Here is a 13,371-nt window from a genome sequence, read left to right on the forward strand (position 1 = left end):
TTGCCTGTCTCACAGCCCCCATGTGTCCTTGCAGATGTGCCAATCCTGCCTCCTTCGCAAAGCAAAAATGGGTTATTTGGATTAAAGAGGAGCCAGGTAGCTGTTGAGGTCCCTGTAGTGGTGAGGGGGGGTGCAGAAGGGTGTGTGGGACAACCTTCCTGGATGTCCATCCACCCGGTACCTTGTCACATGGAGATTACTGCGATGGATTTATTTTATCACCTCTTTGGATTAATTTTGTTAGCACTCAAAATTTAAAGCACAATTTTGTAAGAAATTATGGGAATGACTGAGAAATATTTAGATTTCTTTTTCTGAAAGATTAGATTTTTTTTTTTAATATAGATCAATGAAAATTTCCGGGTTTACAGTTTTAGGTAGAAACACAAACTTGGCAGTTGGTAGTGAGAAAAAAGCGTGTTATTTCATTTTATAAAAAGTGCTGAAGGATTTTGCATGGTAAAGCACAAACAGTGCAGGGATGGGGGCAGAGGTGATCTGATCCAACTCTTACCCCATGCTCACCAGCCGCCATAGCCTCACTGCCCATGCAGTGTGCATTGTTTAATTAACATACGTGGCTATCGCAAGTACAGCTTGCCGCTGAGGTCTGCGTGCAGGAAAGGCATGAAATGAGCCCTGCCATCTTAAAAGATGGATAGAGCCTGCCAGAACTTACATGTAGTGTGTTGGTATTACCAAACACACAGGTTTCGATAAGATTTCATGAAGTGAGTAAGATGCTAATTGGTATTTGTCCAGTGGGATGCTTTGCTTTAGTAGAATGGCACAGCAGAGTAATTAGTGCAAATAGCCTAAGACGGCAGCCATCAAAAAGCAAAGCCTCAAGCCGGACTTGGCATCATGTTTCAAAGTTGCTTCAGTATGAAGTGAAATTAAAAGAAGGTGAAAGAAAGAAGAAAGTTTGTTCAGGTTGAGCCGGGGGGAGCCAGGTCTGCACCAACTTGAAGGGTTTTGTACAACCCAGACCAAAGGACCTCATTTCATGTTTATACTTATAGGCTGCAGAAGCATCTCTTCCTGGCTCATTACAGCATTAGAGTGCTGCTGCCTGGCCTCTGGGAGCAGAGAGCCTCCTGCCTGTGGGGATCACGGGGAAAGGGCTTGTCCATCACCCGCTTCTGCTGTGCTCAGCTGCATGGCCCCTTGGTGCCTCCGCAGGGATCAGGTGAGGTCTGAATAAACGTTTTCTTTTCTTTCTGGAGGCTCCCATTCTGCTCATTGTAGCGATGCACGTCCTCCCACCCATGCAATGTCCTGGGCAAAGAAACAGGCTGTTCAGGGCATTGAGATGTGTAATTGCATAGGAGGCATCGAACATCTCCTGGCTTCTGCACTTGCCTAGAGTATCTTGCTCACTGTAGGTCTGTGTTTGGCTGTATTTCAAACCCTGGGATGGATGCAGTGGCTCCTGGGATGAGGGCTAATGAGGATCACAGGAAAAGCAAAGTTGGTGGTGTTGTATCTGTGTTAAAACAGATTTGCTTGATGAAGCGTTTTGAGCAAGTTATTGAGCAAGTGATTGTCATCTTCCTTAGGGCGGGAAATGTATATATATGTCTTGGCAAATAGCTGCATCTGTAGCAGTTTGGTGGCACTAAATCAGCACAGAGAGCCTGGCCAAAGGCTCGTGGCTGAGCCTGAGCTGCCACTGGACCCCAGCACTGTCCTCCACCGAGGCTGTCACGTACCTCTTGTTTTATAAGCTTGGGATTTTCATGGTACAAAATTATGTTATTCTGATGTCTTAGTCTAGAAGTGATTATCTTGTTCAGGGAAATTAAATAAATCCCATATTTAAATATCTATTTCTTTGGCAGACACTGTAACCTCTCTGGAGCTAAGCAGCTTGGGTTAATATGGTCTGTGGGATGCCAGCACAGAATGTGACTGTCCTTTTCTGTTCCTTCCCCTGGCACCAGAGGGCACGGGCAGCCATGGCAGAGGGGATGGTGACCAGGACCTGGGTGACAGTGACCTGGGCACATTCCCAAGACTAAGTCATACCATTCAGCAGAGCCAGCTGCTGTCTGCACAGGGAACTCTCCAGGGACATATAGAGCAACGTGTAAAAATACATCTAGAAATATCTGTGCCCAGCAAGAGGATGCTGTATGTCCATCAGAGAGAGAGAAATAATCCCAGTTTTGTCCATCTTGCTTTGGGCTCTGAAATGCAAAGCCCAGCTCCAAAAGCCAAATGGGTGCGTAGTCTGTACTGGGCTGGCTGTGCTGTCAAGGCAGAGCCCTGTGAGTGCCTCCACCAAAGCTCTAGTCCCGTGGAGGCACAGAGAACGTCCTGGATGAGGCCGCACTGTGGGATACCTTGGTGTCAGCAATCCCATGGCACGTTCCCCAGATGACACATTCTTTTCTGGATATTTAAAGGACTAATTTATGATCTGTAATACTAACTCATTGATTAGATGTCTGGAAACTCTCAAAGCTAAATCTTGTGTCTGAGACAGAGCCTTGCAGCCATTAGTTCAGTTTTATTTAGCTTTTTGACTTCCACCCCACAGATAGCCCTGCTCCTCCTCCAACCCTTGTGACAAGGGGGGTTGCTCACAGCTGGGAGTTTGTGGGCCTGTTGTATGATTAACTGTTAATTGTCTTTTGGAAAATATCACAAAGTAATTTTCCTTATTCTGATATAATGCTTTCCACCCTCAAAGAAACATGCAGTATAGCATTAATAAGCCATTAGATAAGCAAACTGCAAAGCGATCATCAGAAGCTATTCACCCTGCTACCCTGGGTGGTCCTAGGTGGCTGTCCACCCAGCCAGTCTCCCACTGCCCCTCCTCAGCAGGATGGGGAGGGGCAAACCATGGTTTACCCCTGCTGCAGGGGAGGAAATCAAAGGTTTGTAATCTTTCAAGACATCTTTCAAAACAGGTCATCACTGCCACACCAGCACCTCCAGCTACTCTCTTCTTGCCACTGCTTCTGTTCCACATTTGTGTGCCTTGAGCAGGAGAGAGCCTGACAGGTCACCAGAAGGGCTTGGAGGATGTCCAGCTTTGGAGCCGCTCACACCCCGGAGGGACAGGGTCCTGGGCAGTCAGGGCAATGAGCAAGAGGTGGACAACAGGCCCTCTGGAGGTGCCCCCACCCCAGCCCTCCTGGGTGCCTGAGGACAGATTTAATAGTGGCATGCGGGGAACCCCTGTGGACCACTCCCCACCAGCTTGTGCAGGGCTGGGGAAAGGACAGCGGTTGACTGCAGCACTCACCCACCCTCCTGCTCTGTGCTGCCACCCCTGCACACCCCAAGCATCCTCTCTCATGGGTCTGCACCCAGAGTATGCCCAAACTGGTGCCCACCACCCCGCAATACCCCTCCTCCCTCAGAGTTGCTCTGCTGGGTGGCAGTGACTGGCAGTGATCCTGGGGGTGACTTCAAACTGCCCCATCCCTGCCTTGCCCTCCAGTGCACAGCTCACCAGCCCAGGGGTCCACAGCCTGCCCCTGTCCTCTGCTCCCAAAGCCAGCGCCCTGTGAGAGGTGGCACACGACAGTGGGCACTGACGAGCTCTTGGAGCAGGGCTCCCTGCTTCGACTGCAGCCCCGGCTGCACCAAGGGACAGGGATGGTTTGCTTCAAAGACTTTGCGCTGAGGCTTATTCAGCTGGCGATGCCGGGTGGGGGGGGGGAGGGGGGGGGGCGATGGTGGTGGGAAGAGTTAACCCTGGCACTGCTGTGAGCGTGGGTCTGCAGGCGGCTGCTCCGGGTGCCAGAAACATGGGATTAACGTGTTAACTCACTGGCACACTGTAGCAGAGCGATTTTTCTCTCTCCCACCGACCTCCCCTTCCCCTCTTTTTCTATAATTAGCCCATTTTAACATCGATTTTTTTCTCCCCTATAAGAGGTCCTCTCCTTGCTTAGAGATGCCGGCAGCTATTTTTTCGGGAGGCATCTGCCTGAAGTGTCTGTCTGTCCCCTGAGCACAAAGGAGGCCCGTTCCCATGCTTCCCACAGGCTCCTGACGGGGTGATCCCAGGAGCCGCTGCAGAGCTGGGGCCGTTCCGCCTCCCTCACCGTTGCCAGCTCCAGCGCTCAGCGGGGCTCCATGGGTGGGATGTAGCGGACTGCTGCATCTGGGCGAGGGAGAACTGGATGGATACTGCTGGTCCTTAGAGACTGGCTGGCGAGTCGATGCTTCTTCAGCCAGCAAGGCTGCCTCATCAGCAGTTTTTGGTCCAGCGGGTGCTGGAGCCAGCGCTTGCAGCATGCCTGCATTGATTTAAAACAGGCAACTAGGAGCAACCTCCATCAAGACAGAGCGGCAGCTGCTGCTGACGGTTCATCATGAAGGAACAGCTTTATGTCTCTGAAAGCACCTGACTGGATGGATGCTTTTGTCTAAGCACCAAATATTGCAAGGGGAGATCTGAGAGTGAGCTGAAACCTGCTTTTGCGATTGCTTTGTCAAGTTCGGGTCTTCTCTCTGGGCATCGCAGGGACACAGCCCGGCTCTCCCGGAGACCCCAGCTGCCTCGGCTGCTTCTGTGAGATCGACGTCGGCAGGTTTCCTCGGCAGCGTTTGGGACCGAGCCCTGCACTGCTGGACAGCCTGCAGCCCGCGTCAGGGCGCCGAGGGCTCTGGCTGCGACCTGGACGGTGACTAGAGGTGTACTGAGGGCGCGATGCAAGTGTCCATAGCCTGCACAGAGCACAACTTGAAGAGTCGAAATGGTGAAGACAGACTCATCAGCAAGCAGAACACCACTACCCCGAACGTAGTAAATGCAGCCCGGGCAAAATTTCGGACAGTGGCTATTATTGCTCGCAGTCTGGGGACATTTACCCCTCAGCACCACATTTCATTAAAAGAATCCACTGCAAAGCAAACGGGCATGAAATATAGGTATGGTCACAGTATCGTTCTTTGTTATGTTGCAGTGTAATAGCTCTTTGCCTCTAAAGAATTGCCTGCCTGGATGTATACGATTTTGCAGAGGAGCTCTCTACTGAGGTTATTAATAGATTTTTAAACTTGTGTGTAACTGAATAGCATTTGGGAGTTAATGTTTTTGCAGGTATATGTATTTGTGGTTTTATACAAAAACCCACTTGCCTGGGTAGATTATGTACAACACTGCAAATTTATGATAGCGGTATTAAGATGGTTTCTATTACGTGCTCAATGTAATGCATTTTGGTACTAATGAGCAGAAAAAATGATTAGCAAAGCATGTTTGAGGCTGGGCAGGAAAAGTTCATTTGCAGCATGTTGTGTGGAGGTAAAAAGCGTCTGCCTTGGGAACCATTTCATCATGGTGATTGCTCAGTGACTTTTCACGTGGTTTGCTTAGTGAAGATGAGATCAAAGCCAATTTCAGGTGAAATGCAGGAAAAAAACCCCTGCAGGCATTCTGATAAAATGCCTCATGCATCTTACAGATATTTATTCCTCTTAATCTAAGCAGGAAAAACAATGAATGGCTGTGGTTTCAGTCTGAAGTGCTCAGTGTGGGCAGCTGATAAGTTTCACCGTCACGCCTTCAGCTGAAAATGAGAAGTATTTGTATGACTTTGGTGGTTGGCTTTGACTGTTCAGGATGTCCCTTTCAGCTACTCCTGAGTGACGTTACTTGGACTGGGGGAAGGGACTAGCTTGGCAATGCTCTGCAGCCCTCGCCCGAGGCAGAGCAGCCCAATGTCCAGCGCAAGGGGGTCTCCATGGGCAGGGTTGTGAGGGGCACAGGGCTCTGGGCAACTCTGGCTGTGCTTGTTCCCAGTCCATTGAATAATGGCTGGATAGCCAGCTGCTCTTGACACTACCGGGGACAGGGATGCAGTTTTGCACTTACACTGATTTTACGGTCCTTGGGACTGATGCAAAGCCAAGCTGGCTTTAGCACTGTTTCATGAAATTCAAGTGTGAGTGCAGCTCATCACAGGGCTTGGTTTTTGGGCACTCCTGTAGTTCTGAAAATGTCAATATTAACTCTCCAGGAGCCAGAGAGATGGGGTGTATTTGCTGTGAGTTGCTTGAATGGTTGATAAATAACACAGAGGCTTTGTTCGAGTGGAAGCCTGGCCTTTCCGACTGCTTGATCCTGTTGTTCAGCTCTGGACAACTTTTATCACGGGCATTGCATGCTCCCGTTGCTTGCTCCCCAGCATGGTTTTGGCAGCAGAGGTGGTGCTGGCAGCGCTGGCAGAGGAGCATGCAGTTGGGAGCAGAAATGCTGATTAATACATCCTGGAGCCAGCTCCCAGAGGATGGAGTGCTGTGGGTGTCGTGGTGGGGTAGGCTCAGTGCTTTGGAGGGGTCCTGGGGGGTGCCAGTCTCAGCTCCTGGGTGCTGTGGTCTGGCCTAGCTGTGACAAGGGCAGTGTCTGAGGGATGGTAGCAGGTCCTGCCCAAATAGAGGCAGCTCTCAGAATCAACATAACTTGTCCTTTAATCAGCCTCCCTGGTGGAGTAGGGGGTGGTAGAGTGGTCACAGCCAGTCAGGGGCTTCCTGTGACCCCCTCTTCCCTCCTACAACGCTATCCATGCTATTGCACTTCCATGCCTCAGTTTCCCCCATAAGCACATCTGTGGGAGACATGTCTTAGATTGTGTCCTTCAGAGACATGATCTGTTACCAGGTCATGGCTTTTGCTCGTTGGGCTTTCAGACACCATGTACTAATTGTTGGCAGTTATCTCTGCTGTTCTCCCACGGGCTCCCAGCACTATCAGTGTACCCACTCTTTGGGTAATTGAGATTCTTTGCTGCCCAAATGACACAAATGCTCCTGCAGACTCCAAAGCTGGGTCTTTGTAGATTCTTTCTGGCTTATTTCCAGATAAGGTTTCACAAGCGAGGGCTGAATTGTTCCGCTGGTGGTTAGCACAGCCCTGATAGCCCAACCAGCTTTCGCTGTCCGAGACCTAGGGAATTGCATCAGGAATAGCAGCTCACTGGTGACAAGGTTGATGTTTTATCTTTATGACTAATCCCTGTTTCTGCTCCCAGATCTCTCTGCATCTAGAGCTGATTTCTCCCCCAAGAGAAGAAGCGCAGGGGAATTTGGAGGAAGAGCTTACTAAACCTCCGGGCTCATCTGTGACGCTGCTGAATTGAGATAACCTTTAGTTAGGGAAAACACCTACCAACAATGATAAGCCTGATATTTCACTGGTTCTGGTTCCTCAGTCTGAGGGAAATCCAGCACACGGAGAAGCCAAAGGCTTTCCCCAATGGCTGTAACAATAATCCTGTAAAGTTCCCTTATATTTGAAGCTGAAGCCTTTCCCAGTTCCTTTTCTGCTTGAATTATGTCCCTGATGCTGAACTATACAGTATATGCTGCTGAAAACGACCCGCTAGCTAAACTGCCCCCTGTTTTACCCTAAAAATGCCAATAGCCTGTTCTCCTTTAGACCCTAAGGGATGCTGCCGCCCCCCTGGCAGGGCTATCCCACAGCTCCTACATCACTCCCGGGATGCTTCCCAACCCCAGTGCAGCCTCCCCCGGCTGCCAGGCACTCCTGATGCCAGTGGGATTATGTAAAAGGGAGAGACAGCTACTACGCCTGTGACAGGGGTGGGGGCGGGAGAGGAGCCAGCTCGGGGGCTTGTCATCACACGACATGTTTCTGGACCCATTCCAGCTCAGAGACCGAATTGAGAGATAAAAGACAAAGTTTACCAGAATAAAAGTGTTCATCAGGGAACATCCGCAAATATTAGGACTCAGGTGTGTTCCAGCGGCATTCGCGTGAGCAAACCTCAGCTTTGTGTTTGCTAAATCTTATTTCGCATGTTCTCTGTCAGACTGTGGCATCAGCCAGATGGGACCTCCCCAGATACCACCTCTGCTGACACTGCTGGGGACAGCTTCAGCTGCCTCCTGCGTGCAAAAGGCAAAGAGGGAGAGGGGCTGTTCCCTTTTATCCTTTTTAATGCTTCAATTCAGTTCTGCTGGGGAGCCTGCCCAGATGCTCAGGGAGAATATTTGGGATCACTTTAAGTCTTTCCTTGAAATGATGTAGTTGCAGTGCTTGGCTTGGAAAATTGCAATCTGCTGCACCACTCCTGAAAACGAAGTATTTTTGCATCCCTCTGGTGGGAGGAGGGCTGGCAGGCTGGGTCTTCCTTGCTTTGGGCTGTGAGAAGGTCACAGCTTAGCTTCTTCTTCTTCCTAATTTGCCTAATTCATTGTCAGACCAATCCAAGTTGTCAGTAAAGTGGATACAGCCCTGACCCTGGTGCGTGGGGCTATTTTGAGATGTGCCATGGCTACCACAGAGAACAACTTCTCAGACTGAGATTTGTAGGTCCAGCCTCCCCATGCACAAACTGGCAGCCTTGCCATCATGCATGCAGAATGCCAAAGCCTTGTCCCAGAGCATCCTGGCTGCTCATGATCCTGGTCCATTCTCAGGACGTGGCAGGGAGCTCAGCCATGCAGGGCTCAGCTCTAGCTCCATCCTCTGCGCTACTGATTCGGGGCTGTCAGCAGTTCAGAAATAGCCTTTTATGAGAGCTCTGCCAGTGCATGGGCACAAGGGACTCAATTTACAAAGCTTGACTCTTTGTGTTCAGAAACAATTGATGGCAGCAGCTTTGACCATTAACTCCAGTGTGAGCCTAAACAAAAAATCTTGAACTGCAAAGGCAAACTGGTGGAGTTAATAGGTTGTGCTCACCCTGCGACTGGCACAGAGCCTGCGGCAAGGTGCGGAGAGGCCAGGCATCGTCATTTTTGGAGAAACCCATCACTCGCCCTTGGTGTGGGATGTCCAGCCCCATCTCACAAGATACTCATGGCAACCGTGCCCCTGCCACCACAATGCTGGAGCTCCTGCTTGTGCTGTGGAGGTCTCTGAGGACAGGTGTCAGTAATGGCTAGCAAGGATGTAAGCAACCTACGTGGGGACGCCAGCCTGGGAACGTTGTTCCTTCTTGTCCACATCTGCAAGGGCATCTGCCCTGCTGCTGCAGGCACCACAGGGGAAATAGTGCTTTTTGTAGTTGCTGGGCCCTGCCCGTGCAAGGGCTACATGTCATTTGGTAAGGTCTGGAGCAGCTTTGGCAACCAAAAACCTTTCACAGCCACCCACGAGGTGCCAACCTCTCCCTGGTGCTGGTGTGGCACTGTTCAGTTATCGCTGAGCACTGGCTGCTGCTGTGGAGGGCAAAGCACCAGCATGAACCTGAATGGATGCAAAGAGTCTGGAGGAGACCATGGGTGCTGCTGCCTGTCTTCTCCCTCCTGTCAGAGCCACAGGTATGCCTCAAAATCGTAGGTGCCTGTGCTTGCAGCAAGCTTAGTGCAGGGTGGCCTGGTCAGTCTTTTTCTGGCTGGCTGCCTGAGTGCTGCTTCTTGCCAGGGTGCAGGCTGTGGGACCTTCCAGTGTCCCCAGTGTCACTGAGACAGTGCCCTGGCCATGTTCCGGTGGAGGTCATTACATCCCGCTGGGTAAAACTTCATCAGCAGTTTGCAGTCATTTTTCTTCACTGTGTGCCTGAAATCATGGGCTATTGTCAAAGCGCATTAACAAAGAGCTGCTAATGTATTGCACCGCAGCGGTGGGAGTGCTCCTCCGGTGGCTCTAGTGGGATGCCTCTCTTCCCCCTCCTGGAAAGGCAGCCGTGTGCTTGACTTACTCAGGGTCAGAGCAGCACTCCACTGGCTCTGCGCACCAATTACAGATAATAAAAGGCACGATAAAAATACGGAACAAAGAATCCATTATCCTACTCTTCTGCCTAAATAAATATCTACTGGCAAACAAAATTAAGGTATATAGCAAGTATAAAACTCTCAATCCTATGGTGAACTCAAACCTTTCCAGGTCCTAGCCTAGAGGGGAGAGATGCTCTAGAGCACCTTCCCTCTCAGGGTTATCAGGCTGGGGAGAAGAGCAATTGTGCTCCTGGGAAACATCCCACAGCCATTCTCCCTCCCTGGAGAGGTCCCCAGCATATCTACTGAGAGCTTGCAGACAGAGTAGGAACTGCTGCCTGCAGGGGATGGAGCCCTGCAAAGACTCAGAGTCGTGTGATTACCATCAGGAAAATGACTTTTGCCTCTGTGATCGCTGACTGTTTCTTCCACTCTGTCGAACATACCCTGGGTGACCCGTGGGCTAGAAGCATAAATTGCAATGCTTTTATTAAAGTGCAAGTTTCTTACGTAGAAATGTAGTATTATTAACGCTAGAATTGCACCATAAAGCACACTTTGTATGCAGACCCTGTGCAGCATGCCTGGCTGTATAGCCGGTCTAAGTGTCGGCTTAGAGGAGTCAAAAGCAAACTTCCAACCTGCCAGTTTGGAAATGCATACAGGGGACTTTGGGCTACAAAATTAGTCTGGAAATAGAAGATAAAGCTCTTATGCTTTTCAAGGGGTGTAAGTGAAAGCAGGAATTTTTTAGCAATGTTTCAGGACTTGTGTCTTCTTTTCCCTTGAACCTACAAGCATTAACTGTAATAGCTACTCATATATTTAGGAATCTGTGGTTTATTTAAGTCTTGCTTCAATTATGAGTAGTTTTAAGCACTCATATACAAATGGCATAATTATTTTGATATAAAATTACGTGTTATTTCAGTAGCTCTCCACATCAGGTTGATTTTTATGGCTCATCATCTGATCTTCATTTTATTGATGTAAATTAAGACTAACCAGCGAACAGAATGGATTTACACTGAATTCACAATGGCTTTCCCCCCAGGACTCTATCTTATAGTGGCTACAGAAAAGGAGGAGAAAAAGGAACCAGTTGAGTAAACAAAATCTGTGCTGGTTTCTGCTGCTCTCAGATTCCTAATGGCTCGCAGGACTTCGTAGCTGCTAAGTGAGGCTGTGGTCTGTATTTTTCTTGTCTCATTACATTGACGCAAAGGCCCCGTTTCACATTGCAGTGTTAAAATCAGGGTAGACAAAGTAAGCTTTAGATTTGACTACACATGTACTTACTGTGTAAACTCTAAAAATATGGTAGTGCATGGAATTCGTCAAAGGTATACTCAATCCCTCCCTGGCTTTCACATCTTCTGTAAATGAAGACTTTGCAGTTATCTGGGCTGAGTGTAAGCCCTGAAAATGTATGTCCTCTTCTAGGGTTGAGGTAAAGCAAAGCCTCCTTTTATTTTTAAAGCAGACTGCCCAGGTGGTGCCTGACTGGCTGAGAGTGGCCGCTTCCCGTCTATCCCTGCGTGGCTTTGTCGCAGGAGAAGCAATGCCCAGTGCTGCCGGATCTGCAGGTTCTGCTCTGCTCTTCACTCCCCAGGGGCAGTGAAGGGATTTCTTCTGCTCAGGGTTTCTCCTCTCCCCTTTCTCTATAGAGACCCAACCAAGCCAAGAACCTGATACATCAACTTTAGTTCATTAAAAAATCGTTTTTTAACGTTATTTCCAAGTATTCAAATATTTTTCATAAAAACATTCCTAACTTATTAGGCATTTTGGAAAGATCAGTCCACCAGCTTAATTATATATCTTCAAGTGAGGTCTAGTTCAGGGAGAAACACACAACCAGTCAGAGTGGCACTGGCTCGTGTGTTAGCACCAGAGGGGGGGACCATTATACAGAGGAGGGGTGTCAGCATTTGACGTCATCTCTGCCCAGCTACGCCATGATAGTCCCCACTTCCCTGGCCAGGATGGCATGCAAAATGCTACATATTCCCCAGTATACAGTGTCCTCTGCTCCCCATGGAGCAAGGTCTGGGGATGACGAATTGCCTGGCCTGGCCTCTGCATCATGCTGAGGACAGGAAGGCTGCCCTGCAGTGCTGCTAGCACTGAAGGGCATGGGGAGAGGGGCACAGCAACAAGCTAGGGATTGCTATGCCATTGATTCCCACCCCACGCCCCTCTCCATTTTAATCCCAAGAGAGAGTGATGAGTTGAGGAGAACAAGATTGAATTCAGGGACAAATGGTGTTTTAAAGAGCACACTTTGCATGTCAGATTTGTTAAGCAGAAGAAAAACGATGATACATTAAGGAAGCTTTTAAATGCAATCGTATTCTGGTGATGAGCTGCACAGCCTCTCAAAGCTTGCCCGTGGGTGAGCAGTGCAGGGCATGGGAGCAGCCTGGGCACTGTCACTGTCACTGGTGGGTGGCTGTCACTGCGCTGCTGCTCCCTGTGCCACCGGACCCAGGGTCCACTCTCAACAGCACTGGCTCATGTTGGTGGCTGTCCCCTGGTTCAAGGCACTGTGGGAAAGCTCCCTGGTACATAGTGATGGCTGAAGCAAGCTCCTGACCAACTGGCTGCTGAATCTTGAACCCTGCTTCATTCCGCATGTCCTGAACCGTTTTCCTCAGTGTGATATTTTCCATTTAAAATCTGCATGACAACATTAATCTAATGCTTAAATGGGTGGAAGAGAAGATGCAATGCAGAAACACAGCTAATTTAATTACTTGTGAAGCGCACAGTTTAAGATATTTAAAATGCATTATTTTAGCATGGCTGCTTTGGCAAAACTCAGTTTTAATTTTAATTTTAGACTAACATTGTAAAGTGCCATCTGTAGAACATGTTTGTTAAGAAATTGCTTCTCAGTAAGGAAAAGAAAATGCTCTATGTGTGACTCGGTGTGAGCCAGAGGTTAAAGCTGGGGTGACATTTTCCCTGCTGCAAGTCAGTGGACATCTCCTCTTTGCCTGGGGCTCAGCGTGTGCTTAGCACTGTGGTGGGAGAGGGACAGTTCCATGGAGCTGTTTTTCCAGCTGCTGCTCCAGCAAAAGTTCCCCATGTTTCAGTACTCAGAAAATATCCAACAAACCGGTGCCTGGTGCTGCTCAGTGGTGGATAGATACCTGAACCTGATGTAAAGTCAGTGGATGGTTTGGGTGGATCTTGCTAATGCACAAGGAGATTTAGCTCCTGTGTCCTACCCCTTATCCCAGGCCTGTTCTTTGGGGTGGTTCAGGTGATGCTTCCCATCACTCTGCAGGAGTCAAAGACATGTTTACAGGAGCATCTGCCAGGGTTGGAAGGTGTTTGCTCCTGAACAAACCCATTTTAGTAGTTGATCAGAATCTGCTCTCTGTCCACATCTACTGCTGTTGTGCCCACTTTATACCTCTCTGGAGAAGGCAGGAAGGATAATACAGCAGCCCCTGAGACCGTGGTGGCCCTGGGCATGTATGAGAGCTCACAGCCTTTTGGGTCAGGCTGTGCCCTGTCTGTTGTGTCCTTGGGTCACTCTGGGATGCACAGCACTGCTGTCCTGCAGCAATGCCCTCCCACTGCTTCCCAGATAGCTCCTGCCACAGCAGTATCCCCTGAGGGAGGTACAGCATCACCCCTTCAGCAAACTGAAACTTGCTCCTCATGTTATACAAATGCATTAGGAATGTTTCTCAAACTATTTTTGTAGCA

At 49.3% G+C, this 13,371-nt stretch overlaps 1 protein-coding gene across 3 annotated transcripts in view; it reads left to right on the top strand.

The window, feature by feature from the left end:
- Positions 1–13,371, top strand: part of KCNAB1 (potassium voltage-gated channel subfamily A regulatory beta subunit 1) — a 73,791-nt gene that overhangs the window by 17,568 nt on the left and 42,852 nt on the right. Inside the window, exon 1 of one of the 3 annotated variants that reach the window (XM_061371604.1) lies at positions 3,749–4,893. The exons of the other annotated variants lie outside the window; for them this stretch is intronic. Within the exon in view, the coding sequence (XP_061227588.1) occupies positions 4,673–4,893 (221 nt within the window). The 5' untranslated portion in view covers positions 3,749–4,672. Of the gene's footprint in view, positions 1–3,748; positions 4,894–13,371 lie in introns of those variants that run through there. 3 annotated transcript variants of the gene reach the window in all.

Source organism: Neopsephotus bourkii, unplaced genomic scaffold, assembly GCF_033783945.1.
Source record: "Neopsephotus bourkii isolate Nb327-2 ecotype Australia unplaced genomic scaffold, CSIRO-AGI_Nbou_v1 NB_1574, whole genome shotgun sequence".
NCBI lineage: Eukaryota > Metazoa > Chordata > Aves > Psittaciformes > Psittacidae > Neopsephotus > Neopsephotus bourkii.